The following is a 27,669-nucleotide window of genomic DNA, read 5'->3' on the forward strand; positions in this document are numbered from 1 at the left end:
CGTGATATCAAGTAACAACACTGCATTAATGCATTGATGCATGGTTCGTAATTAAGATTTAAATATAATGTTTTTCTGTACTATACTATAGCCTAATTATTTAAACACATAATTCTGGATATCTGTTCACCGGACGCTTTTTCATTCAAGTTTAGAGAATTCCACCATAAACACACGAAAGTATAACATTGTAGCTTATACAATAATGTGCACGTGCGCATAATCAAAACTTACCATCCATACTCACATAAATGTGGTAGCCAAACGTTAGATTTCAGAAAATGTGCAGCTGAAAACCTCTTGCACATATACACGATAATATACCACATAACCAAGCGTTTTCTTCGAAGGAAACATTCGACACGTGTTGTGCAGTCTGTGCCCCAGTACTTTCTCCGTGCAAAAACGCACGATCTCCCCCTTCGACAACACCCCGTTATTCTGCTGATGTGGTCATCATGTCAGGACGTCGTGAAACCTTGGTCGGACAACCTGCGTTCTGTAGCAATCGACGTTAAAGACACTTTACGATCACGGAAGCAGAGCTGAAATCGTATTTACAGTTAGCAAGCAAGTAAGCAAGCAACAACAGAGAGGGAGTCATCGACTGCAGTGTTTGTTGGTTGATGAAGTTCAAACCTAAGGTCAACTTTACCTGATGTTTGCATAGCAATTTATGTTTTTGATCTTGATATCGGAACGTAAGCTATTTATAGCTTCTCAAGATGATTTTGAAGAAAGTCCCACCTGTATGGATCTCTCGGGTAAGTGAATATTTTATCTGGTCAATAATATATACTTTTTGAACACACGAGACCCAGCAACGTTACACACGTTACCATTAACATTCAAGTTAGAGAAATACGATATCCATTGTTTTAAGCTGGCGTTTAACTTTTTAGAATTGCTGGAAGCCTTACTGGTCAGTTTTGATATGTCAATGAAATGATTGATCGCTTGCATGTGTCACTCTCTCTCTGGCTATGCTAGGCGTCACGTATTAGGGAACCGAAAGCTATCACGACAAAAAAGTGAATCCAAAAAATCTAAAAAGCAAACTCAAACTCTGACCTAACGTCGTCCATGCCAGGCCATCTTTAGGAGCTACTACTCCGTGCCACCCCAGCCAGTGCCACCCTTGTCCCAAACGCTGGAGGGGTATCTGCGGGCGCTGGAGCCCCTACTCCCCCCGGATGAGCTAGCCCACACCCACAAGATAGTCAAGGAGTTCGGTAAAGAGAGAGGCCTTGGCATCAGGCTACAGGAAGGACTGGAGAATAAGGCCAGAAACTCTCAAAACTGGGTAAGCAAATCCCCTTCACTGTCTAAAAGGCTGTTTACTCTCTGTTTCATCAACGTTTACTCAAACAACTAAACTTTATATGCACACTTCCATTTTTTCATGTGACAACATGTAACTAAGTTCTTGTGCTTCTTTTCTTGTGTCAACAAATAAGTGAAGAGTCACCATAGTACCATAGAAGAAGCATGAGTCGCAGTCTATTCAGTCTATTAGGCCGCTCCAGGAGTCTAGTGTCATAATTTGGCCTAAAGTAATCTGTGTCAGGGGTAGTGCTTCATTTGTCACTGCATGTCAGCAGGAGAGCCCCAGTAAGAGGGGTCTAGTGACGCCCATGCCTCTAGATCAGGGGTCTCAAACTCAAATGAGCTAAGGGCCGCTTCTGCCAATGTCATCTGATTGGAGGGCCACGTCAGTGTTCAAGATAAAGAACGCCCCCCCCCCCCCCCAATACTGTGTAACACAACTGCAAAGTCCGCAAAAACCGCAAGTCTTTTTATCTCTTTTTAGACAACTGTGTTAGCAACCTTAGCTTATAAATAAAATAATGCTAAAATAAATATTAATACAAATTATAAAAACAAAAAAAGCATAAAAACAGGTATGTATGTGTTTCACACCAAACAAAAATATTTTCCTCTCATAACTTATTTAAACCTGGCAAACTTAGGCGCCAGGGTTAAGAAAACAACATTTTTATATCAACATTTCAAAAGGCTATGGCTTGAAAGTGGTCAGAGATAAAGTCCTACTGTAAATGTAAAAATCTTTGAGTATTAAAGTTTATGAAGGGGGTCAATTTACCCATCTAATTGGCCAGTGGATGGCAGGCACCTCAAATTACGCACCTTTCAGTAAATACTGGATGTTGAACATATTTGAGCAGGTTTACTTTCTTTTTTTGTCATATTACCCACATAACAAATTAACAGGAAAACAGTAGGCCTAAGATGTAAACCAACGATAGTAAACTATTACTATAACCACAAACCATTATTATAGGCCTACAATAAAGCCTGGTCAAATCAGTTCCTATTGCGGGTGACTTTGTAGTTCTTCAGAGCCCCATTTTTACTAGCCCTACTGTCTGTACCACGTCCATTACGGACACTATCACGATTAGCACTGCCACCTCCAGTTATGTTGGGCAGAGGGTAATAAGCACAGCGAATATGGGCTTGAATCGAAGCTCTGGATGTCTAGCAACTAGTGGAGGAGAGTACAAATGAGATTTGTCACCGTTCTTGGATCTATCGTCTTTTTTAATCAGTGTCGTTTGTCGCAATTAAAAATACCCTCAAGGGACGATTTACATTATTATTTTGACATTAGGTCGCGGGCCGGAATTGGGCCGGACACGGGCCGCGAGTTTGAGACCCCTGCTCTAGATAGATAGATAGATAGATACTTTATTGATCCCCAGGGGAAATTCAAGACTCTATCACTTACTGTAGCATCCCTCTCTCCCTCGTCTCCTATGTCGCTCTTGCTACCTCAGTTTCTCTCTCAATATCTACCCATCCACGAATCTCTTCTCAGTCTATCTACCTATCCTCCATCCGTAGGCGAGTTTCTATTTCACATACTCGGTCCACTTCCCAGGAAAAAGGGGACAATTACAGGAACACCCTGCTATTCAGCTCTTTCAGCCGTTGTGTCTCCACTGCTTACAGGACCTACAGGAACTACCCATGTGCAGCCTTTCTGCATGATGATTAAATGTAGCATTATATAGGTTTCATTTTTTAATTGGTAAATGAATATGCCATCGAAATTATGATTAGGTAAAGTCTATTTTTAAGTGGACATCATGACTCATTCATTCCTCCTTTACATCTCACACCACTGCAGGAGTTTTTTGAGGCCGTACTGAAGTACCAAGTTTCAGCCCCTTAGAAGTTCTAGAAAATTGTCTTTACAGGGCGGTCCCAGCAGTTGAGACACCCCATAAAACTACCGCTGATTTTTTGCAGTGGAAACCCGCCACATCTATTCAGTCTATCGCTTTATCTATTCTGTCTATCGCTCTATCTGTCTCTCTATATCTATCTATCTATCTATCTATCTATCTATTCATCTATCTATTCATCCATCCATCCTTACTTCTCCATCTGCTGCTGTTGTGGTTGACATTCTCTGGCTCAGTAGTGTGTAATCTGTTCACCTCCTCCACAGATATCAGACTGGTGGGTGCACTGGGCCTACCTGGAGAGCCGGCAGCCTCTCCCCGTGCACTCCAACCCGGCCATCTCACTGCCCAGACGGGACTTCTCTGACTGGAGAGGCCAGCTTGTGTGAGTGCAAGGCGTGAGACTGGGGGACAGGGGGAAGAGATGGTGGTGGTGGTGGTGGTGATGGTGATGGAGAAGAGCATTTAGGGCCGGGCAGTTAATCAAAATTCAGTACTTCAGTACTACCGTCACCTCTAACTGGACTCATGCACATCAAAATTGGTTTTGCTTTCGCCGAGTACCCCTTAAAAAAAATAACTGCAGTTACAGTTTTTCTCAGTCGCTTTGGTGCTTTTCTCAGATCAGAATGAAAATTCTCATAACTATTAGTTCAACCTCCACAACATTTAGTAATTTGTGCACATCATAGTAGCAATTTCTCCTTCCTCTGAACAAATTGCAAATGCTTTTGAACATGTATCAGTTGCTTTGTCATGTCAGTCAAAATGAACTATACCTATGGATGCTGAATAGTCGTTCCCAATAAAACTAATAGTCTTCATTTCATTGCTTGAGTGATTACATACAAAATTGGTGAACTAGTTATCAAATTCTGTCACAATGCTGTAGAATTGCAAAGACAATATACAGTAAAACTGTGAAACTACATATTCAGTGTCTTGTACTCACTTACAGTGCAGTGCAGTGCAATAATATTTCCATGTCCAAAATATTGCATTTCCTGCACAATAACTGCAAATAATTCCTCCAAAACTGCAGTTTTGACACTTGAAGTAGTGCAGTTTTTTATGTGGGAAAAAATGTATTTTAGGATTTTAGGTCATACCACTGGGGCCTAACGGGCAACATATGGCCGAATTACTGACCCACATTTCTGTAACAGTTCATGGTCTGCAGCTGAATGGACTCTACAGTACGTTCCAGGAGAGTTAAACGTGATCCGCTAATATGGTCCAGATCTCGGTAGTGACCTCTCATATATGCATGTAATGTGGATTGGAGGATGCCAACCACCAGGGGCTTGGGCTTATCTGAATAGTGCTAACTTTATGACCATTATCTTTGATCAAAAACAAGATGTCCTATACATGCATACTGAAAGAATTATTAATATCTCCATTGACAAAAAGCTTTTACTCTAGGGTTAGGCTTAATCTATGTACAGGAAACTGAGAATGTTCTGGAAAACCACAATGGGCCTCATACCTGGCAGACCAATTAATTACAGACAAACTGCAACCATGACCTTCAAATATTAATATTGACCAGAAGCTCATAATGAGCTTGTTATCTGATGTAGATAAATATTTACATGCTCTCTCTCTTTCTCACTCACTCACTCACTCACCTTCTCTCTCTCTCTCTCTTTCTCCCTCACTCTCTCTCTTTCTCTCTCTCTCTCTCTCTCGTTTAGGTTTGCTTCCAAGCTGATACGGGGGGTGTTGGACTTCAAAGCCAAAATTGACAGGTGAGCTTCACCTCTTAAAATGACAGTTGACTATACAAGAGCCTGGTCTTCATCCTAAGTATAGCCAGTAGGCTGGTGTGAATCACAATCTCTTCTGCCCTGGTGCTATTTCAGGGGACTAACCTTTTCCCTTCTTTTTATATAGTTCAGTAAATGGACCTGGTTTGTGAGGGTCTGCTTTCTATGTGCTATATTTAACCCCCTGGCCTACCAGGGCCAGTCATATTAAAGTTTGGACCTCATCTGATAATCGTTGCTTGTTGTTTCTCTTTTTCTTAACCTCTACCCCCTCTCTCTCTCTCCCTCTCTCTCTCTCTCTCTGGTCTATTATTTTGTTTTTAGTCCAAGGGTATAGTACATGTGGATGTTATAGGTTTGTTGTAATGTAGATTTTAATAAAGGAGTGTTAAACCTCCCGTTGTCTCTCTCTCTCTCTCTCCCTCTCTCTTTCTCTCTTTCCATCTCTCCCCATCTCTCTCCCTTTCTCTCTCTCTGCTGCCTCCCTCCCCAGTGGTCGATTGCCTGTGGAGTACATGCGGGGTCATCCCTTGTGCATGGAGCTGTTTCCTCGCCTCTTCTCGTCCTGTCGGATCCCAGGCCCCAACCATGACCAAGTGATCCACCATGGGCGCTCTCGCCGTGGCCCCACACACATCACTGTGGTCCGCAACTACCAGGTGACTCTGACACATGTCACAACAAAATCATTTTATTCTTCTCTAATACAGGGTTCCCATGGCTCACGGAATTCCTGGGATATCATGGAATTTTGAAATGTTTATTCCATAACATAGAAAGTCTGGGGATTTGATCATGTTTTGTGCCAAGTCATGTAATATCAGGGAATTTGTTTGTAGCATATGCAATATGTAGTTGGCATTTATCAAAAATAATATTTTCCATGCAGTACTTATTTCTTGAGTTAATTCACATGCTTCCCACAATACTGTGGCTAATTTTCGTTTGCTCAGCACAGAGGCAAACTGGGTTTTTTTTGGGTCCATTAAAGGTCATGGAAATTTTGCTTTTTATTGTGAAAGTCAGGGAAAAGTCATGGTATTTTACATTTGACATTTGAGGCCCTATCACGTGTTTTGTTCAGGTGCATTCGAGGGGAAATGCACTGTGCTACTGATATCATTCACGTACAGTTAGTTCTTGGCCTTCAGTATGGAGATTAATTTTGATACACTGTTTTCTGTGAAGTTTATCACCGGTAACCAGAGAAGTTGTATCCATTAGATTATTACATCCCCCACCAAAAAACATAACACTGTGTCCTCCAGTCAAGATATCAAAGACCTGTCCCATAGGGGATGTGTGTTGTTTCCTTAGCCATGACATAACTCACTGATAAATAGCCCACTGGCAGACTATTTCAGTTACTGCTAGTTACTTCGATCAAGGTCTCTAGTCTGGCTGATACAGAATTATACCGGATGACCAATGTTTTATCATGTGAGGGAATGGGCTATTTTGTCTTCAAATGACAATTCTGAATAAGATACTACTTACCTGGAATGCTTAATCTATCTATAAAGCAAGAAGCGTCTGTGTGTCTGTCTGTCTGTCTGTCTGTGTGTCCTAATGTCTGTGGCACGCATATCTCGCTGACCGTTTGTCAGACTGATTTCCTGAACTTGGCAGGTGTCTTGCTACGGGCATGAGCAAGTGCAGTGCCAAATTTGACGTTGTTTGAATAAGAAATACAAAAGATATCGTTGAATATATCAGTAAAAGAAGCACACATTGGCTTTCACCGCTAGCCAGTCCCCCTCTCACACAGCACTGTACTGTAAGCTACCAGTGAGGATAGAAGCAGGGCTTTGGCAGAACTGGATCAGTGTAGGTTACACGGGTAAAAGGTTAAGCGAGTGCAAGATGTGTTAACATGTCTGACCTCAACAATAAAGACCCCCTGTATGTGGTTTGCTTGCATAAAATGATTTTGCAACAACACGCACAGACAGGTATGCAGTGGCTCTTTAAAATGACGTAAAAAATGATGTGCAATAAACGGACACTTCGAATAGCCCAGGCTACTTTGGACTGTCTTTAGACTTTGAATAAGCAAACGACAATTCCAACTGCAAGGTCCTAAATTGAAACGAGCGATAATGGTCCCGAATTAAAGAATGTCTCAGAATGCCACACATGCAAAGCATAACCAGCAATAAACGAACACTTCGAATAGCCCAGGCTACTTTGGACTGTCTTTAGACTTTGAATAAGCAAACGACAATTCTAACTGCAAGGTCCTAAATTGAAACGAGCGATAATGGTCCAAATTAAAGAACGTCTCAGAATGCCACACATGCAAAGCATAACCAGCGACAAGCAACGAGTGGCAGACAGAGTGTGATGTCACTTATAGGCCACCAGAGACTGTTTTTGAGTCACACCGTTGCAAATTTCATATGATGATGCATCATTCCACAAAATGGTTTGTTTTCTCTATCATCAAGTTATTCAATAGGCTAAGCATATGTTAGGATTATGTCATTTTGATTTGTAAAAAATGTCACATAGCCATTCTTAAATTCTGCTCACTTCACATTTATTATATTATCAGTATTCATTACATTACTGGAATTATGTTTTTCCCTATCATCCTATTTTTAAAGCAGGCCTACCTGCAGGCATGTAATTGGGCTACAGGTATAGCATGTTTGAACGGGCACTGCACTAGTTATTTTAATTAGAGAAGCTTTTAAAAGAAGAAGCTTCTCAGACACTGTGCCTGAATTTAGGCATGGGCCAGGCCGTTGAAGATCTGAAAAAAGATAATTTTATATACATACGTATAAATGCAAAAATTAAGAGACCACTGCACATTTTTCTGATGTCATCCTATGGTTTCTGAGTGACATCCGAATGAGTTGTCAGTCATATTCAAATTTCCACTGAATATGACCGTCAACTCATTCGAATGTCACTTGTGGTCTCTTAATTTTTTCTAGAGCTGTATATGTGTATATGTATATAACAGATTCAAAAGATTCTGATAGCTGCAGGCTCAGATATTTTCCTTGCTTTAAGCCCTACAGATACTAATATATTAAGCAACTGAATGGTACAAATATGGAATTACTGCTACAGATGTGTAAGAGCTTTTTTGATTCCTTCCCACTGTGGAATGGAATGACAGATACCATAAATAGGTGGGTGACTTGACTTTCAGTAGTTGCCAAAGGGAAATGGAAGCGGGAAACTGTTGCCATAGCAGTTAACTTATACTGTGACGAATGTCTGTTGTCATTTGCAGTTCTTTCAGCTGGACGTGTATAACAGTGACGGCACGCCACTAACGGAGGGTCAGATCCACGGGCAGCTGCTCCGCATCCGCTCACAGTCCTGGAAGACGGACAAGGAGCCCATGGGCATCTTGACCAGCGAGCACCGCCACACCTGGGGCCAGGCTTACAACCGCCTGCTCAGAGGTACGCACATAGACAACAAAAATAATTTCTGTGGGATATACACACATATACTACAACAATTTATGATTGGTTTAGGAATTCAGGATTCATTCATTAATTTGTGTAAATATGTATTTATTCACAAATAACATAATAACTGTAAAGTGCATATTTATTTAAGAATGAAAGGGACACACACTGTATTTGTGTCTGTTATGCGCAGGCAACATGCATCCCATGTCACTGCTTATTAGATGAATGCAGTAAAACAATAGTGCATGTACAGTTTACAGAAGCATACTGCAAACATTTGGGAAACCTACCATCTCCTATAAGAGTAAATGATAAAGTGGTGAGGTAGTAGCGTAGTGGCTAAGGAGCTGAGCACTGTTGAGCAAGGCACTTAACCCCAAATTGCTCCGGGGACAATGGGTAATCCCTTGTAATATAATTGACATATGTAAATTACTTTGGATTAAAAGTGTCTGCTAAATGTAAAGTATATGGGAACAGTGTATACTCAAAGCACAGCCCCATATGTGAACTGGGACTGTGTCCATGCTAACTCCACAATATAGTCGTTTAACTAGCTGCCTAATCCGTTCACCCCTCTGTTGTTTACTGAACACATCCAGTCTCGTTCATTTGACTTTTACGAGTGTTTGTGACGCAGTTCGTGGACACGCCTTTGCAAAGACAAACACTCTCTCTCTCACACACACACACACACACACACACACACACACACACACACACACACACACACCACTCATGCTGGCCCTGGTGTAAGTTTACTTTGGGGAGTGGGGAATTAATGTATTTTCTACTGAGATCCTCTGTTCAAATGCAGATAAGACTGGGACTGCTTTTGTGTCCGAAAAGATCGGACAGGGCTTCTTTTTGAAAGCCAAATCAAGTCTTACAAGTCTTAATACTCACAGGGATGAATGTTTTTGTCATGAATACCTCTCATAATATTTATTCAGGTCCTCTGTAAATAATGACGAAAAGGAATCTGAATGTTTGTATGAGAGAGAGGGAGAGAGAAAGAAAGAAAGAGAGAGAGATAGATAGAGAGAGAGAGAGAGAGAGAGAGAGAGAGAGAGAATGTAGTACATATGGTACGAGTGTAGTCTGGCTAAAATGTAGGTCAATATGACAAAGTCCTTTTAGACTCCCTTATAAAGTCTCTTATTTACATCACTGAGAATGGTTTCCACAACCTTCAGGAATTATCATTTCAAACATCTGCATTACAGTAATTTTCAGTGGGATATACTCAACGCAGGCCAACACCCACTGGCGGCATTTGACAACGCGATAAGTGACTCCAACGTTTAAATTGTTGTATCCCTTTAGTGTCAAATCTATAGACGCTAATGTCGCGTTGGCCTTGAGTGTTGAAGATCTGTCACGGTTGTGATTGACAGGACCCAGGGGTTACAGAGTTGTTTAGAGGGACAAAAGGACTTTGTTTGTTTGCAGGGTTTCCCGCAGGAAATGTGTTAGTCAAGGTGGTAGGTGTGTGGAGGGGGGGGGTCTGGTATCGGTTGCCATCCGAGCTGGGTGGGGGTCTTGTATCGGTTGCCGTTGGTGGGGGGGTGGGGGTGTTGGCGTCTTGTTTGTGCGATACACTACAGACTCTGTATATTTAACAATTATTTATTAAACACTACATATTAAATAAATAACCAGCTTCTCAAAATAACAGTTAACAAAGAACAAAGTAACAACACCAAACAAACTATACAACAGTATACAAATATTTCAAAATATTTGTGCAATTTTAACAAAGACTATTACAAACTATAGAACAAGTGCAAAACAACAAAATGTGCAAATGTGATCAGTCACTACTTATGGCAGAGCTGAAAACTAGCATCGTTACAAGCCATCCTCCTTGGCTTTAAAAAGATCATTTCAAGGGCCCTTTGGTAATTGCACTGTTTTACTATTGGACCATTAATGCTTATCTTCATGCAGGCTATCAGACTGTTGACCTGCAGCCTGTTCCGCAAGTCTGTCCTGATCTATACACCGAGAGTGAATGAAGTTTAGATCATTTTATAGTTTTGTGTAATATGGATGGAATTTGAGTGCGGAGCGCTTTTTAATTTAGAGGCCGGAGTGGCCGCTCTGTTCCGCTCCCATACCGCTCACACCACTAGTCTGAGGCATGCCCAACTGTCTTCCTAATAAAACCAAGACCGTTAAATTTCAAAGATATTGGCCATATAGCCTAAGTTCGTTGATGGGGATGGAGTTAGCTAAATAATTTAGAAAGCATACGCGTAGGCACGGATGGGCTGGACGGGCCTAGGCCCGTCTATTGTCAGTGCCAGTCAACACTGTGCTGAGAGCAGGTGGCTGTTTACTCGGCCGCTTCTCAGGTCAAATTCGCGTCAGGTCAATTTAGCTCCCCGGTCCCAAAGAACTAAGAGCAACGGCAATATATTTCACTCAGAACATTTATTTTAAAAGACTGCAACACTGATAGTGCAACAACAAACAAGCTTGGCAACGTTAATTAAAGGGATCAGTCGGGATTAATTGCCAAAAGAACGAAAATGACAAATCACGCAGTCGGCTAAACATTTTAAACTTGCGCCAAATGGATGAACCCAGCATCGGTGCGTCGCATAAATTAAAACACAAATTGAAGCAACAACTTCATTGGACCATTCGATCATTGGACAACCCTACCACTAAACCTTTCCATAGGCCTGCAATGTTTGTGACAGAAAAAGTGGAATATGAACGCATTTCATCACACCTGACAATTAAACGGAGCTGTGGCTATTCGCGATTTGACTGATTCTTGAGAACGAGGAGCGAGATATTTGCACCGCTCAGCTCCGCTCACTAGCTCTGATTCGGAGGCATATCACATATGTAAAGATTATCAAATCTGATTATTTTTCGATTCATGACACGTTTCTTCTTATTTTTTTAATGCGTTCTGCGGAGAAGGGAGATTGGCGTTGGTCACGGTTTGGAATGAAAGGGAGAAAACAGGACAAAGTAACACGTTTTTTTTTTTTTGACGAAGTAGTGAAGGCGGCAGGCTTGTTTTGCCAAGGCGGCCACCTTGACTGCAAAGTGCTGCGGGAAACCCTGGTCTGCTTCAGTGCTGCCACCTGCGACAGAATGGAGCACCGAAACCAAGACGGTTCACGTTACCATTCCATGTACAAATAAAATCATTGATAGAATCAGATTCATATACAGGAGGGAGCTATGCAATTACAACACCAAAGACAGGCCAACAATCAAAGCTATTATTGGGGGCCAAGCAGCGAAGCTGCGAAGGCACCCATTAAGTTACTAGCTTTTCCTATTATTATTATTATACATCCGACATTGGAGTCTATGGCAGCCCATAGAACGCCTGGCTAAAAAGTGCAGATTTTTTGGCAGAAAGTTTCGGGACACTCCACTGACCATTCACACTCATTTACGGACCTCTAAACCCAGCCATCTAGCGCCACCAACAGGTCAAAATCTGTTGAAATTTGGCACACTGATTCAGCATTGTCCCATGATCACTCTCACCAATTTCCAGAACTCTATGCCCAACACTCTAGCGCTACCAATGGGTCGAACCTGGATTGCATTCACGCATGTGACCATTAAACGGTGCCTCCGATTTTCACATATCAGTCACCGTTGGAATCCCTGGACCGACCTAAGTTTAATGACCCCTATCCCGTCACTTTCCGCAATATTGGACCTCCGCCATATTGGATTTAGTCCAAACTCTACGAAAAGTTTCAGCGCTTACAAATTTCATCCGATTTTCACAGAACTTGGTGGAGATGATCTTCTGCCCAAGCCGCACAAACGATACTTGCCAGATTTTTCAATTTCATTTTTGTTTGCCTGTAACAGCCAATCAAATACGGCGACGAAGCCGCCAAACAGGAAGTGGACTAACATCTCCGTGACGCTTTGAGTTAACATAACAAAACTCGTTGCCATTAGTCAGGACACTGTCCCAATCACTCACAGCAATTTTCATGCATATACATTGAACACTCTAGCGCCACCACCAGTTCAATGCTGGACATGCGTTCATGCGCGTGATCCTTGACACTTTTGTCTGATTTTCACAATTGAGGTAGCAACTGAATCCTTGGACCATCCCGAGTTCATTGACCCCTATCCCGTCACTTTCCGCCATATTGGATCTCCGCCATATTGGATTTAATACAAACTCTATGAAAAGTTTCAACGGTTACAAATTTCATCCGATTTTCAAGGAACTTGGCGGAGATGATCTTCTGACCGAGCCGCACAAACGATACTTGTCAATTTTTTTAATTTCAAGTTTATTTGCCCGTGACAGCCAATCACACATGGCTATGATGCCGCCTAACAGGAAGTGGGCTAACATCTCAGCTACGCTTTAATGTATGAAGTCCAAACTTGGTACAGGGACTTGGTATCTTACTGTGAGGACGCACTACGAAATTGGCATCATGTGGCCTCTATAGGGGGCGCTGTAAAACAGGAAGTGAACTCGTATCTCAGCAACGCTTTGATGTATGAAGTCCAAAGTTGGTATAGAGACTTGGTATCTGATTGTGAGGACATAGTAGGAAATTGGCATCTTTTGGCCTCTATAAGGGGCGCTGTAATACAGGAAGTGGGCTCATATCTCAGCAACGATTCGTTGTATGAAGTCCAAACTTGATACATGGACATATTAGCTGATTGTGAGGACATGCAAGGAAAGTGGTCTCATTTGGCCTCTAGGGGCGCTGTAACAAAGTAAATGAGCTTATTTCTCAGCCGTTCTTTATGCAATTGCCATCAAACTTGCTGTGAGTGCTTGCTCATGCCATGGCAATGCCATTCCTGCTATAGCGCACTGCTTGGCCCCCGCATTGCTGCTTGCAGCTATATTTAGATTATAAGTGTTTCTGCACAAGGCACTGTATTGTACTGCTCTGTACAAAGCTATTAGATTATAAGTGTTGCAGCAAAAAGACAAAAAGAGCATCAATGAGAGCAGAGGTTTGTGTGTAGCTTTGCATAGCATTTGCATACCATTTATAGCCGCTATCATCTTACAAACCCTGAGGACAGATGCTGGGCTGCTACACTACAGCACTATCTGCTTGCGGTTAATTTTACCACCTCAGCCGCTGTGTATTATTATGACTGGAATGATAATTGTGTCCAACTTTTCTCTTCTCCACTTACTACGGACTAGACAAGATAAACAAGGAGTCGGTGAGACTGATTGAGAAAGGGCTCTTCACACTGTGTCTGGACTCTCCCGTCATGAGGATCTCAGATGAGAAGTATGCAAGATTGTACTGTGGTCTCAACCCCCCCACCCCACCCCCCACCCCCCATTGATTACAGGTGGTGGTGTTGTATCTCAAGTTTAAGTTCAAAGTTGAATTGTCACATATACTTTGCAATACAGTGAAATGCTTGTGCCACAAGTTACATGGGGTAAAAAGGGAGGTCTAAGAAGCACAATGGTGCCATATAGGCAATAAATAGTATAGGGGGTGGGGGGGCGGCACCATACAAAGAACGAGACATATGTGCTGCTAAGCATGCACAGACACCCAAACACACACAGATACACAAGCACACCAGTTGACATGCACCCATTAGAAAGCCTACATAGAGCTTCTGTGCATACATGTAGACCACAGACATATGGACCACATACATACATAAAGACTGCATACATGTAAAAGACAACATACATACATGTAAGACCATAGACCTACACTGACCTGCAGGCCCCTAATGACCTGCAGACCTGATGATTAAAAAAAAATGCACTGAGGCATTATAAAAATACATATATATAAAATTTCTGTGATACATAAGGTACCATATTGATGACACAAGCAATTATATTAAGAATTTTCATGATTTCAAGTCACTGTCCATTTAATATTCTGATAGCCTGGGGAAAGAAGCTGTCCTTAAGACGTGTTGTGTGTGAGGTAATGCTCCGGTAGCGTTTACCAGAGGGGAGTAATGAAAAGAGGGGATGGGCTGGGTGATTGACATCCTTGATGATAGACTCTGCTCTACTCCTGCAGCGTACAGGGTAAATGTTTTGCAGTAGAGGAAGGTCGGCCCCAATGATTCTGGAGGCAGACCGGATTATCCTAAGTGGGATATACTCTTGACAGAACAGAAGGGAATGCATTGATTTTGTTTGTCTGGTGTTTTTGTTTGTTTGTTCTTTGGTGATTGACAGGTACTCCAGTCGAATGGCAGCTCAGATCCTACACGGGGGCGGGACTCACTCCAACAGTGGAAACCGCTGGTTTGACAAAACTCTACAGGTAACAGAGTGCTGAAGCCAAGCATCTATCATGTTGCACAACGTCCTCCTCAAACATCACACTTGTTATACAGTTTTTTTCAATCGCTAACAAGCGCTTACCCATACTTCAGATACTTTTTCTAAACTCTTAACACAGACTCACACCTACAAAACACAACTGGCCAAATGGATAATTTTCTTCTCAAAAACACATTTTGTTAAATATACTACTAACAAATCTTTCTCTGCACACACCAACTTTACCAAAACACTGGAAATCTTACTCAAAATGAATTTATTCTGTCAAAGAATAACACTTTTTTTCACTTCAAGGTACATGCAGTCAATCAAAGTACACCAGGTTTCAAAATACTGGCTATTGTTGACATTACAAAAACTGCATAGACTTTTATGTTTCAGTTTTACAGGTATTTGCATGCAATTTTTACACTAAATTTCTTGGTTGGGAACTGTATGTCCACATGTTATGTTCACATACAAAAGCATTCCAGGAGCTACAGTAGAAATACTGTTTGCAGTATGATAGAACAGAAAACGTTTTACAGTATTGCAATGCTTACAGTGAACAAAAATATCCATGAAACACACAAGCATTCTGAACAAAAAAAAACAACAGCAAAAAGCCCAGATAAAAAGGGGGGAGCTAAAAAAGCACACAATTACTGTATCTAATCTCTGCCATCTTCAGGGTTAGGCCACATGTTTTCATCAACATCGCATTGATTAAATGGTCAATGATAGTGGCACAAACTTCATCACTGACAGCAGTTCTTGCAGCCAAATGGAATGCCACCACACATTTTTACACCTCTACCTTGCCCTCTCCTTGGGCCTGCTCTTCTCCCTGGCACTGCTCCTGCACCTCTCACTGCATCTCTCATCTGAGCCCCTTGCTCTTACTCTTTCTCGTCCAGACATTACAGTGTTTGTCTTTTTCTGTTTCTGTTTCTAAAAACATTACTCCTCAAAGTCCTCCTTTTACTGTGTCAGTGTAATAGAACAAAATAACCCCTGCCACTGAGTCTAAGCCAGACTGGAATCAGCTGTGGTTGGCCCAATTTACCCAACATAAATCAGTTGTGTGTCAATTATTGAATTGTTTGTTTATTATCAGCTGAGATATATTGTTTTTGAACAATCCATAATTTTGTTGGGAGGTATAGCTTGTCTGTTAACTCATTAAATGCCAAGCTGTTTTCGGAAGCTTTGTCCTAGAGTGCCAGCAATCTAGACCATTGTTGATGATTTTTGTACAGTGTGTTAGTGTCTAGTTTCGTAATTTAAAAAAAAAAGCTAAAAACGTAATATTACGTTTTTGGCACTTAACACATGGGAAGGAAAAACGTAATATTACGTTTTTGGCACTCAATGAGTTAAGAAAATGTAAGCATTGTGGAAATGTGTTCACTGACTGCATATCATTTGAAAACGACATGAAATGTGTGAATGGTATGGCCACAAAAGACCGATGCTGTGCTGTACATGCAGACAACAGCAGTATTTAGAGTTTTGAAAATGTGACAACTGGTTGGACAAACGCTTGTTAGCGACTGAAAAAAACTGTAATATATACAGCTCTGGAAAAAATTAAGAGACCACTGCACATTTTTCTGATGTCATCCTACGATTGCTGAGTGACATTTAAATGAGTTGAAAGTCATATTAAAAATTAAGAGACCACTGCAAATTTGAATATGTTTGAATAAGTTTTTTGTCAGTGCAAACTTTTTCTATTTCCAATTTGTTGCAGTTTGTGGTGGGTGAGGATGGATCATGGGGATTGCTGTATGAGCAAGCCACTGCTGAGGGGCCTCCTATAGCCACTCTATTGGATCACATGCTCAAGTTCTGGTACTGTCAAGACTTATATCATAATATATATCATAACATGTATATATAAATGTATACATTATATCCTAAGAACTCGTGTTATGGTTTTATTAATCTTATGTTATGGTCCTATTAATTATTATATTAAATTTAGCAGAGACTGGAGTGAATGACTAACATACATTATAGAGTGCAACAACATCAGTCTAATAAGTGATTACATTGCTGTGTCAGGAATGAATGTGAATTATTCACTTTGAGGACATGAGTTCTGAACAGTTAGCTGTTGTCTGCATGTACAGTATTATTTGGTCTTTGCCCACTTATTTTCTTCTCTCTCTCTCTCTCTCTCTCTCTCTCTCTCTCTCTCTCTCTCTCTATCTCTCTCTATCTATCTATCTATCTATCTATCTATCTATCTATCTCTCTTGCTCTCTGACTCTCTCTCTCTCTCTCTCTCTCTCTCGCTCAGTAAAAAGGATAGGGCGGATAAGAGGAGAGCTCCATTAATTCCTCTTCCTATGCCAAAGAAACTCTATTTCTACATTGATCCCGAGATCAAGTGGGACATTGAGATGGCCAAACAGAATCTAGACATGTAAGTCACTCCCATTTTAAACCAATTATTACTTGGGGCAGATCAGGGTTACTTGACCAAGGAGTAACTTACGTTTACATTTAGTCAATTCAGACCAAGCAAGTGGGCGCTGGGTAAATCATTTTCATTTATATTTATTCATTTTAGCAGACGCTTCTGTCCAAAGCGACTTAAATATGTAAATTACATTACAAGGGCCATTGTCCCCGGAGCAACTTGGAGTTAAATACCTTGCTTAATTGATGGGAATTGAACCCACAACTTTTTCAAGATCGTGCAGGCTAGCCGAGTTCCTTAACCACTGCACTACCACCGCCCCCATGTATACCAAGTTGAGAGAGTCAAACTTTTCATATGAAAAGTACTACAAAACTACAAAAAATGTTTAACCCTGGTCTAATGCTGGTATGAGTGGTATATCAGTCTCAATGGCCAAACAAATAACCAGACATGATAAATCTCAGTTTTGGATAAGTCTCAGTCATTGACATCAAGGCTTTAAAAGAATTCCTTGAGATTGTTTTTCATACTGAAAGAAAGAGGTAGGCCTAAGTCTAGGTAACATTTGCAGTGTACACACAAAAGCTGGCTTCAGGTATTAAAGTCAGATAGCGCAGAGCTACAAGGAGCTGATAAGGTTCTGCGTGACCACATAGCACTATTTATCTACCTCTTTATGTGGCTAACCCCTTCAGTTCCAAATAATAACTAGAAATATACCATCTCTCAATACCAAGTAGCGATACAGGAAATGCAAGACTGGTTAAGATCTGAGGATAGGATATGTGTCTTTATCAGTTTGATTGAAAATAAAACTTTTAGCAAACTCTTAGATAACATTTATGAGATTCATAAAATGCTCACACCATTGTTGCTGATATTTTCTTAGTTCATTAGTTCAACTTTTCAGTTTATGATTTTCAGTTTAGAATATAAATGTTATGGTAAAACTCAGTAATAAAACAGTTCCTTGCTCTTTTTTCCTGATATCTCTCATTGCATTTTTCTTGCAGTCTAATCAATGACCTGGACATAAATTGCTTTAATTTCCAACGCTTTGGTAAGGAGTTCGCTAAACGACTAAACCTCAGTCCCAATTCACTCATCCAGGTGGGTCTGCAACTAGCCTATCAGAGGTGAGTTCAGAGGACACATGGAATCATGTGTCACATGGAATCATCTCCTCAGAACATTTCTGTGTCTCGTTTTACATGTGGCAAATACACAAGTCACAACATGTAAATACAAACATTTTGGATCTGTTAGGAAGAACTTTTGAGCTTTAGGCTAACTGGTGTAACCCACTTCCAGGCAATTTTGCTAAGCTAGGCTAAGGTGGAGGGTGTCAGACTGGCTATAGCACACATAGAGATGAGAAGGGTATGCATCCTCTTTTCTAATTCTTGGATAGATGGCAAATAGGCAGATTTCCCAAAAAGTTGGTGTGTTCCTTTAAGCACTGTGGAATAGTACAGCAGTAAAGTTGATTGACATGCAGCCGTCCTACCACATGCTCGCTGGACCCTATACCTACGAGCCTACTTCAGTCCATCAGCCCGACCATCGCACCAGCTATCACACACGTGATCAATGCCTCGCTAACCTCCGGCACATTTCCAACAGCGTTCAAAATGGCCCAGGTAACACCGTTACTTAAGAAAGCTTCTCTCAACCCTGCTCAAGTCGAGAACTACCGCCCTGTCTCACTCCTGCCTTTCCTATCCAAAGGCATTGAACGAGCAGTCTCCAAACAGGTCTCTGACTTCCTTTCACAGAACAACCTTCTGGATCCAAATCAGTCTGGGTTCAAAAGCGGCCACTCTACCGAATCGGCTCTGCTGTCTGTAACAGAAGCCTCAAAAGAAGCCAGGGCGACCGCTCGGTCATCAGTACTCATTCTGCTTGACTTATCGGCTGCCTTTGACACGGTTAATCACCGCATCCTTCTCTCTATACTCGCTAACATGGGAATCTCCGGTTCTGCTCTCTCCTGGTTTGAATCCTACCTCACAGGACGCTCGTTTAACGTATCATGGCTTGGTCAGCTATCTGCACCTCACCATCTCACCACAGGGGTCCCCCAGGGCTCAGTACTGGGCCCCCTTCTCTTTGCTATCTACACCACCTCCTTGGGACAGATTATCCGTTCGCATGGCTTCTCATACCACTGCTATGCAGACGACACACAGCTCTATCTGTCCTTTCCACCTGATGACCCCTTGGTTTCTGCACGGATCTCGGATTGCCTCTCAGACATAGCTACATGGATGAAGGCACACCACCTCCAGCTGAACCTCTCAAAGACTGAACTGCTGGTCCTCCCAGCTAAACCTACCATACACCACAACATCAACATCAAATTTGACTCCCTGTCTGTTTCACCTACCAGGACTGCAAGAAATCTAAGAGTTGTTCTCGACAACCAACTAAACTTCTCAGATCATGTTGCCTCAGTCGCCCGGTCATGCCGTTTCGCACTCTACAATATACGGAAAATCAGGACTTACTTAACTCAAGATGCCACCCAACTTCTGGTTCAGGCAATAGGCAATCGACTACTGCAACGCCCTCCTGACAGGTCTCCCAGCCTGCGCAGTGAAACCACTTCAGATGATCCAGAACGCGGCGGCGCGCCTGGTCTACAACCAACCCAAGAGGGCACATGTTACCCCGCTACTCATCCAGCTACATTGGCTACCTATGGCGGCCCGCATCAAATTCAAGGCTCTAACGCTTGCCTACAAAGTAGTCTCCGGCTCTGCTCCCACCTACTTGAATGCCTTCATACAGACATACGCTACCTCCAGACCACTGCGCTCCTCAGACGAACGACGTCTAGCTCTACCTCCGGTACGCTCAGGCCAATCCAAACTTTTCTCATCTGTTGTTCCTCGCTGGTGGAACACACTGCCAGTTCCTACAAGGGCAGGGACATCCCTCTCCATTTTAAAAAAACTCCTGAAGACCCAGCTCTTTAGAGAACATATCCTCTCATAGCAACACTTACAACAAGTCTTGCTGATCCTAGCACTCACCAGCCGTCTTAAACTGACACGTAACTGTTAAAAACAGCACTCACTGATGCACTTATTCTTACTGTACTCTAATGTTTTTTAAATTGTCCTAATATTGTTGAGAATTGCTCTAAAACTTAAACTGTTTACCATGTTGTTAGTCGCTTTGGCTAAAAATGCGTCAGCCAAATGTAATGTAATGTAATGTAATGATTGCTGACACTGACCTTTATAGAAATCTTATAGTATTCCTATAGTTCTAAAGAGAATTTTAAGGCTTTAAAGTGCGTCAAGCCAGCCTCACCTTTGCTTTGCATTGTGTGTGCTAGACAGTAGTTGTTGTAAATGGAATCATAGAAATCAATTTCATTCAGTTGAATTAAAATGAGATGGACAAAAGATTAAAAAGATATGGACGTGTTACGTACAGTTTGCTGTGACTTACTTGTGATTCCAAATAGCCCCTCACCCCTGATGACCTTTGACTTTTGATCTTTGCAGGGTTCATGGAGAGCTGTGCACTGCCTGTGACATTGCCTCGCTCAGGATGTTCAGGACAGGACGTACAGACTATATCCGCTCTCCCACTAACCAGAGTCTTACATTTGTGATGGCTTTTGATGACCCTAATGTCTCGGTGAGGAACTTGTTGGTAGAAACATTATAGCTAGTCCAGTATAGCTAGTATTTTAAAGATAAACAGTCCAAGTTTTTTGTTGATCGATGTTTCTTGGATGTTAATTAACCGAAATGATCAAATAGATTGTCCAATTGTGCATTGTAATCATATTCAGTTCTTCTAAGATCACCGGAATTTTTATTTTAAATTTGAGTGAAACACAGTAGCCGTGTGAGCAGACTTGGAATTTCACCATTCTGGGGGCAAGGCCACTTGGCCTTCAATTGGGCATATTTGGTGGGGGGCACAAAGGCCACATGTCAGGGCACCAAGGCCAAAGTTAACTATACAGTAGTAGACTATAAAAATGATCAAAGTTGTATTTAGCCTATTCACTGCAGTAGACCTGCATCACTGTATGAAACATTACAAAAACATGAAATGAAAACATGACATATTACATAGAACTGTAAATCATCTGACCATCTAATATTTACAGATATCTAGGCTATATATAACATTTATTTTATATTTGGCCTGTTATGAAATCATGTATTGAACAATTTAAGCACAGCTCAGCTTTAAGAAACTCAAATAGCCTAGATGCATGCTTAGCATTTTGTGATCATTAAGGCTACTTTCACAAACTCTTAGTCAGCTTTCCTCTGATTTACCAATATCTAGGCGATATTTGTAACATTTATTTTTTATTTGGCCCGTTATGAAATCATGTGGAACAATTTAAACAGATTGTAAAACTTAAAGCCCAAATTTGGAGACATCCATGTATGTCGAACTTTACTGCAAATTCAAAACTGGATTACTCTGGAACGGCTAACTGTACAGGGGACAGATTTACACCTTTGTGTTCGGTAAGGTCTCCTGTTTATTCTGATATATGGTTTGTCATGTGTTAAAAGAAGGGTTCGTAAAGTATTCCACCGAGATGAATAGGTAGGGAGATCATGGGATGCAAAACCTTCAGTAGAATGTATGATTAAATTGAATTATATTATTAACTTTTCTCGCGAACCGTTCAACACAACAATTATCGGCTAACATCGTTTAAAAGCTGAGGAAAAGCTCTTTCATGTGATACTTGTGATGTCTGTGTGATGAATAGGCTACTTCGCGAGTAGTTCAACTGAGAATGGGTGAATTTGGACGCACTTTCTTTCTTGCGCTGTCACTTTCTCCACTGCGTAAAAGACTAAATTAATTTGCGCTGTGAATGCTAAGATTATTTTGACAAAAAAAATCGCTATTAGTAGGACGCAAAGCAGAATATTGAAAGAAGGGGGCACCAAGGCCACCGTGGCCTGTAAACCTCTGATTTTCAAAGGGGCCTCACGGCCAACGCAAGGGGCTACGACGGCCATGGCTGTTGTGGCCGCCGTGAAATTCCTACCCTGCGTGTGAGCCTTAGTGACTTCAGTGAGAAGGGTCATTCTACAGAAACGTGCATTTTTCTGTCCCGACACTTGAAAAACACCTAATTGTTGCACTCTCTTTGTATTTCTAAGTAAAACAATATGTTAACTGAACAATCACATGTTTTTGAGCCATCAAAGTTTTTATAGGATTTTATTTATAGGATTTTATAGGATTCCAAGCACCACAAAAGTGCCCTTCCCAACCCTCATATATATGGACTGAGGGCCAAATTCTGAGGCCAAAAACATGTTTTTTAAATAATTTAACTACAATAATGAATGCATAACTATCACATTAATTATATAAGCAATATTTATACAAAATATCAAATGAATATGATTATTTCATTAGAAATGTCCCTGGTGTTAATGCACAACAACACTCTAATTTTGAAATACAATCAATTATACCCATGGTTGTCAAACTGGGGTACGCGTACCCCCAGGGGTACGTGAACTGATTTCAGGGGGTACGCGAAAAAAGATCTAAGTTATATGACTTTTCAAACGTTTTCTATATCCCACGTTGGTAACTTAACTTCCGCAAAACTTATTTTCTCTGCATTAACAAAATATTCGAGAGTGGAGACAGAGGTAAAACAGCGTTTCTCAAACTGTGGGTCGCGGAGACATGCCAGGTGGGGCGCGAACTGACAAACAGGAGTTTTTTTTATTTTGTATTTTTATCTGTAGCCTAGGCCCAGGTAGCACCCGATGCGCAATGGACGCACTGTGTTATTCATAGGGAAGCGCTCGTGTCAAGGCAGCTTAGTTAGTCCCGACCTGAATGAGATTTTGAACGAGGTTGTGAGAGTGGTGAATTTCATCAAGACCCGGCCCTTAAAAGCGTGTCTATTCTACACTTTGAGAGGAGATGGGAGCTGACCAAAAGGCTGTAGGCCTACTGTTTCACAGCGAGGCAAGGTGGCTTTCCCGAGGTAAAGTGCTGTCGCATGTTTGAGCTCCGAGTCGCCTCTTCTTGGAGGGGGAGTGCATGTTTGAATCTGCAAGCACGTTCACTAATGAACATTTCTTGACGAAGCTGGCCTATCTTAACGATATATTTGGAAAGTTCAATGAGTTAAATCATAGGACATAGGACACAGTTACAAGGCAAAGACAAGCACCTAGCAGATAAGATCACTGAATTCAACAAGACGATTGTGTGTGAGATTAGGTGCAGATCTATTTAAAGTCATTATATTCAGCACATTTGTAGGCCTATCATATGTTGACTATTGATGAGATTTGTATCATATGTTTATGATCCTATTCACTATTCTCGACAAAATTGATAAAAAATAAATATTAATAAAACAATAAAAAAAAAAAACTTGTTAACAATTGGTGGTGTTGGGGGTACTCCGGAAGATCATAATGTCTCAGGGGTACATGCCTGTTAAAAGTTTGGGAACCACTGAATTATACTAATGACACCACTGGACTTACTTTTACTTAATACCTGGTATATGAAGAAAGGCACATGTTAAATCAACAGCCTCCTTTCATTCAGCAGAAATGTTAACATTTATATCATGATTTCTTATTGAAGCCCTTAGTCAAAGTCACTGATATGACCTTCTTAACTCATAGGGAAATTAAAGAAAATGGAATACTCAATAGGATTCAGTGCCATACTATAGTGAGTCTAGCCTGACTAACAACATATTTTTTATTCCCTATAGCAGCCATTTTGTAAAATGCAGTTTTTCACGAAATTGTCACTGGTATTACAGTCACATACTTTTTGGTAACACCAGTGACAACTTACCATTGACGAAGACGTAAAGTAACACCAGTGACTCATTAGCTGTCCCTTATGTGTATTCTTGCAGCAAAACACAATATTTTTTGCCATGTAAAAAATGCATGTTTCTGTAAAATAACTGTTTTATTTATTTATTTGTTTCACAGAGAGAAGCAAAGGTGGAGTTACTACGAGAGGCAGTGGAGGCTCACACACAACTCACTGATCAGGTAGCCTAATTATGAACTGACAGAAAAAGACAGCGCAACTGTTGGTCTATTAAGCTTTGTCTCCAAGTTTCGAACTTATTTGTGAATTTTCATATGAGTGAGTCACAGGTCCTCTGGTCACATTGAAAAATATAGGAATGTTTGTCAGTAATGTGTCTGTCAATAGTGGACTTTTGACTTCTGGTTTAAAGAGACAAATGGTCATGTGGTCGTTTTATTATTCACCACTTCCCAGAATCCCCATGACTGGGACATTCCTCTGCCAAGTTGTTCCTCAATTGCCTGGTGGGAATGTTAATGTATTGCATGACATATACCCATAATATACCCTACGAATTGTTTCACTTCTTAGACTATAACAGATGCCCTTTGTGAATATCTCATTATATGAAAACACAACATATCCTCATACAGTATACATTTGACATTTTTGATATCAGGCACTACAGGGGCAGGGCATCGATCGCCACCTGCTGGGCCTAAAGCTTCAGGCCATTGAGGAAGGCCTGAGTGTACCCAGCATGTTCATGGACACGGCCTATGGGTTAGCCACGCACTGGAAGCTACGCACAGGACAGGTATGAGTCAATCTCTCTGTGGCTATTTTCAGTTGTGGGGATATGAGGGGAGTGTCTGAGCATGGGTTTCCAAAGAGGCTCGCCTGAATTAAACCAGCGTTCTTATCCGTGATATTCCTGAGCCAACAATGGGCGTCACCATGACACCTCAGTATTCAAACATACAGTTTTATATTTCCGGCCAAAGCTGTGTATTGATTTGAATGTGGCGGTAGACGGTGTTTGACGTATCCTAAGCCATGCAAAAGCAAACTACTATTTCTCATATATAATATAGAATATCCATATTGAGTGCAGGATAGTATACTTACCGGGCAGGGGTAATACAATGATCAAGAAGGTTGTTTGCCCAGGGCGAGGCTCGGCCATTGCACATCCGGTCGTGCTGACCCCTGCGAATTCCTCAAATGTGGGAATCTCAACTGCACAATTTCTGGTAGTGGGGGACTGCGTTTGCGCTCTCCCCTGATTTTCGGGTTGCCGGTTCGAACTCCGACCAGTTGGCACGGCTGAAGTGTCCTTGAGCAAGGCACCTAACCCCTCACTGCCGAGCGCCGCTGTTGTTGCAGGCAGCTCACTGTGCCGGGATTAGTGTGTGCTTCACCTGTGTGTTCACTGTGTGCTGAGTGTTTCACTAATTCACGGATTGGGATAAATGCAGAGACCAAATTTCCCTCACGGGATCAAAAGAGTATATATACTTATACTTATACTAGAATTGTCAACAAGAAGCATATTCTAGTTAGCCTGCTGAGACTGCACTACGTTATAATGTAAGCAGAATGGACGGAAGATGAAAACCCTCACAGAAGTAGGGTTTCATGAATCTGTTACTTCAACAATACAGCTGGATTGAGAGTACACTTGCAGGATCTCACATCAGACTCTGAGATGAGTAAACACAGTGATTACTACTACATAATCCTTACACAGGTCATAGTCTTAAAATTAGAGACCAAAGTCTTGCAGATCTAGACTTCTAGACTAGACTTTTCTAACAATTAACACAACACTGTTACCATAGACCAGTGTTTCTCAAACTTTTTCAGACCAAGGATCACTTAACCAATAAAAAAAAAAAAATCATGGACCACCTAGCTAAAAGTAGACCTACTTCAACAGTATATTACACAATAGGCCTACTCACTGAACCACCTTACTTATTGTCTGCACCTTGGTTATTGTGCCAGAGGATTCATAGGATTTCAAGTGGCGTAGCTTACATAGACAGTGTTGCAGAACTGTTTGGATTTACATACAAGTTGGTTCAACATTGCAAACAACTCATCTATATTATATTTTACCACGTCTGCTCGAGGACCACTTGGGATAGCTTGCGGACCACCAGGGGTCCCCGCACCACACTTTGAGAAACACTGCCATAGACCATAAAACCAGCCCTTGACTCACAATAACAAAAATCCGCCGTCGATTTAAGCAACATCTTGTGAAAGAGGCCATGAGTGGTCCTGTGACATTCTTCACATTGTGAAAGAGGCCTGCACTGTGCACACACCCATCTTCACCTCAGTGGGCAGACAGTGCACATTAGCATAAGAGCTTGTGCACTGTAGGTAATTAGAGTCGATTCCTCACATGACTACAAGATCTTTGTCTTTCATTTGTTTTACAGTGTAAAGGCAAATCTTTGTTGAATGGCTTGTCACATAACTGACACTCCTTTTTTCATAATATCATTCCACTTTTGGTTGTTAAAAATAGCTGTCAGCCTTCAGTGATAAATGAACATCGTTTTCACATCGTTAATAAAACCTTTTGCCATATTGTTTGATCTCTGTTGAAACTTGTCATCTTGTGATGAGTTTCATCTTGTGATAACATGCATACAGCATAGGAATTGAATTATTAAGCACAATACAGGAATTGGATTATTAAGCACAATACAGGAATTTAATTATTAAGCACAATAGATAGATAGATAACCTTTATTGTATGAATCTGTGTGTATATATACCCTGTGGGTCGCGACCCAGTCTTTGGGAACCAATGGGCTAAATGACAGTTGTCTCGATCCCAAACCATCTCATGTCCTTTGTTCCTCTTCTTTGTCGACTCCCTCATCAAGGTACCCTCAAACACGGACAGTGTGATGTGTTTTGGGCCGCTTGTCCCTGACGGCTACGCTGTCTGCTACAACCCCCAGTCCGACCACATTCATTTCTCCGTCACCGCCTTTAACTGCTGTGAGGAGACCAACTCTGAGAAGCTGGCCGTGACCTTGGAGAGCACGCTGCATGACCTTCAGTTGCTGCTGGAACCCACTGCATAAACACTCCGCTGGATCTGTGGTTTAGTCATTAATGTGTATTTTGATTTCCCAAAGTGTCAAAGTACAACTGCTGGCTTCATTAGCCTTTGTTTGATGCACCCTAAACGCTTCTATGGGACTGTGGTACTGGACTGTGAGGAGGCTGTCTTTGTAACTTTTGGTTCCCTGACCTTAATACTGATCATAAGAAATAAAAAAGAGACACAAGGCAGTCCGAGACACCACAGTGCATAGCTGAGGGAGGGGCTGAGAAGTACCTGGATGCCTTAGCTGTCATTTCCAGTGACCATGTGGTTTGAACTGGTTTAGCCAATTTTTGACTTTTGAAGTTTTCTGGCGTTGTTTGTTTCTGTTGCCAATATTGTGAACAACAGCTACGGGAGTCTTTCAAACAAGTTTGTTATTACCATGTGTGAGTGAATTACAGGAGAAATCTGCTAACTGAATTCTTACTTTTTAAAATTTGAAAACTCACAGGTGCATGGTTAATGTTTAATTGGGACCAAAAATGTTAAGATAAGTGAGTGCTCAGTGAATCTGTACCACATTGGAAATTGTACATTAATTAAAAAATGGATGACATTTCTATCTCTGTTGTAATATATTTTAATATTTTTATCTTGATATGT

The 27,669-nt window shown here is 41.3% G+C and overlaps 1 protein-coding gene and 1 non-coding gene across 2 annotated transcripts; both read left to right on the top strand.

The window, feature by feature from the left end:
* Positions 1-418: 418 nt before the first annotated feature.
* Positions 419-27,622, top strand: cratb (carnitine O-acetyltransferase b). The gene is made up of 15 exons (XM_076302185.1): positions 419-764; positions 1,091-1,303; positions 3,476-3,594; positions 4,907-4,960; positions 5,472-5,637; positions 8,226-8,400; positions 13,595-13,685; positions 14,612-14,699; positions 16,452-16,552; positions 17,004-17,129; positions 18,143-18,265; positions 20,645-20,780; positions 24,110-24,172; positions 24,613-24,750; positions 26,837-27,622. Exons 1-15 carry the CDS (start codon positions 726-728, stop codon positions 27,038-27,040), a joined length of 1,836 nt encoding a protein of 611 aa, XP_076158300.1. The 5' UTR covers positions 419-725; the 3' UTR covers positions 27,041-27,622.
* On the top strand, positions 25,054-25,218 carry LOC143141141 (U1 spliceosomal RNA). The gene has a single exon (XR_012990749.1). It is a non-coding gene; the product is annotated as a U1 spliceosomal RNA (small nuclear RNA).
* Positions 27,623-27,669: the final 47 nt, after the last annotated feature.

The sequence above is a fragment of the Alosa pseudoharengus genome, unplaced genomic scaffold, assembly GCF_046254945.1.
Source record: "Alosa pseudoharengus isolate Yale_2024_CS ecotype anadromous, Long Island Sound unplaced genomic scaffold, YU_APseudo_1.1 YU_APseudo_1.1_scf_23, whole genome shotgun sequence".
NCBI classification, from domain to species: Eukaryota; Metazoa; Chordata; class Actinopteri; order Clupeiformes; family Clupeidae; genus Alosa; species Alosa pseudoharengus.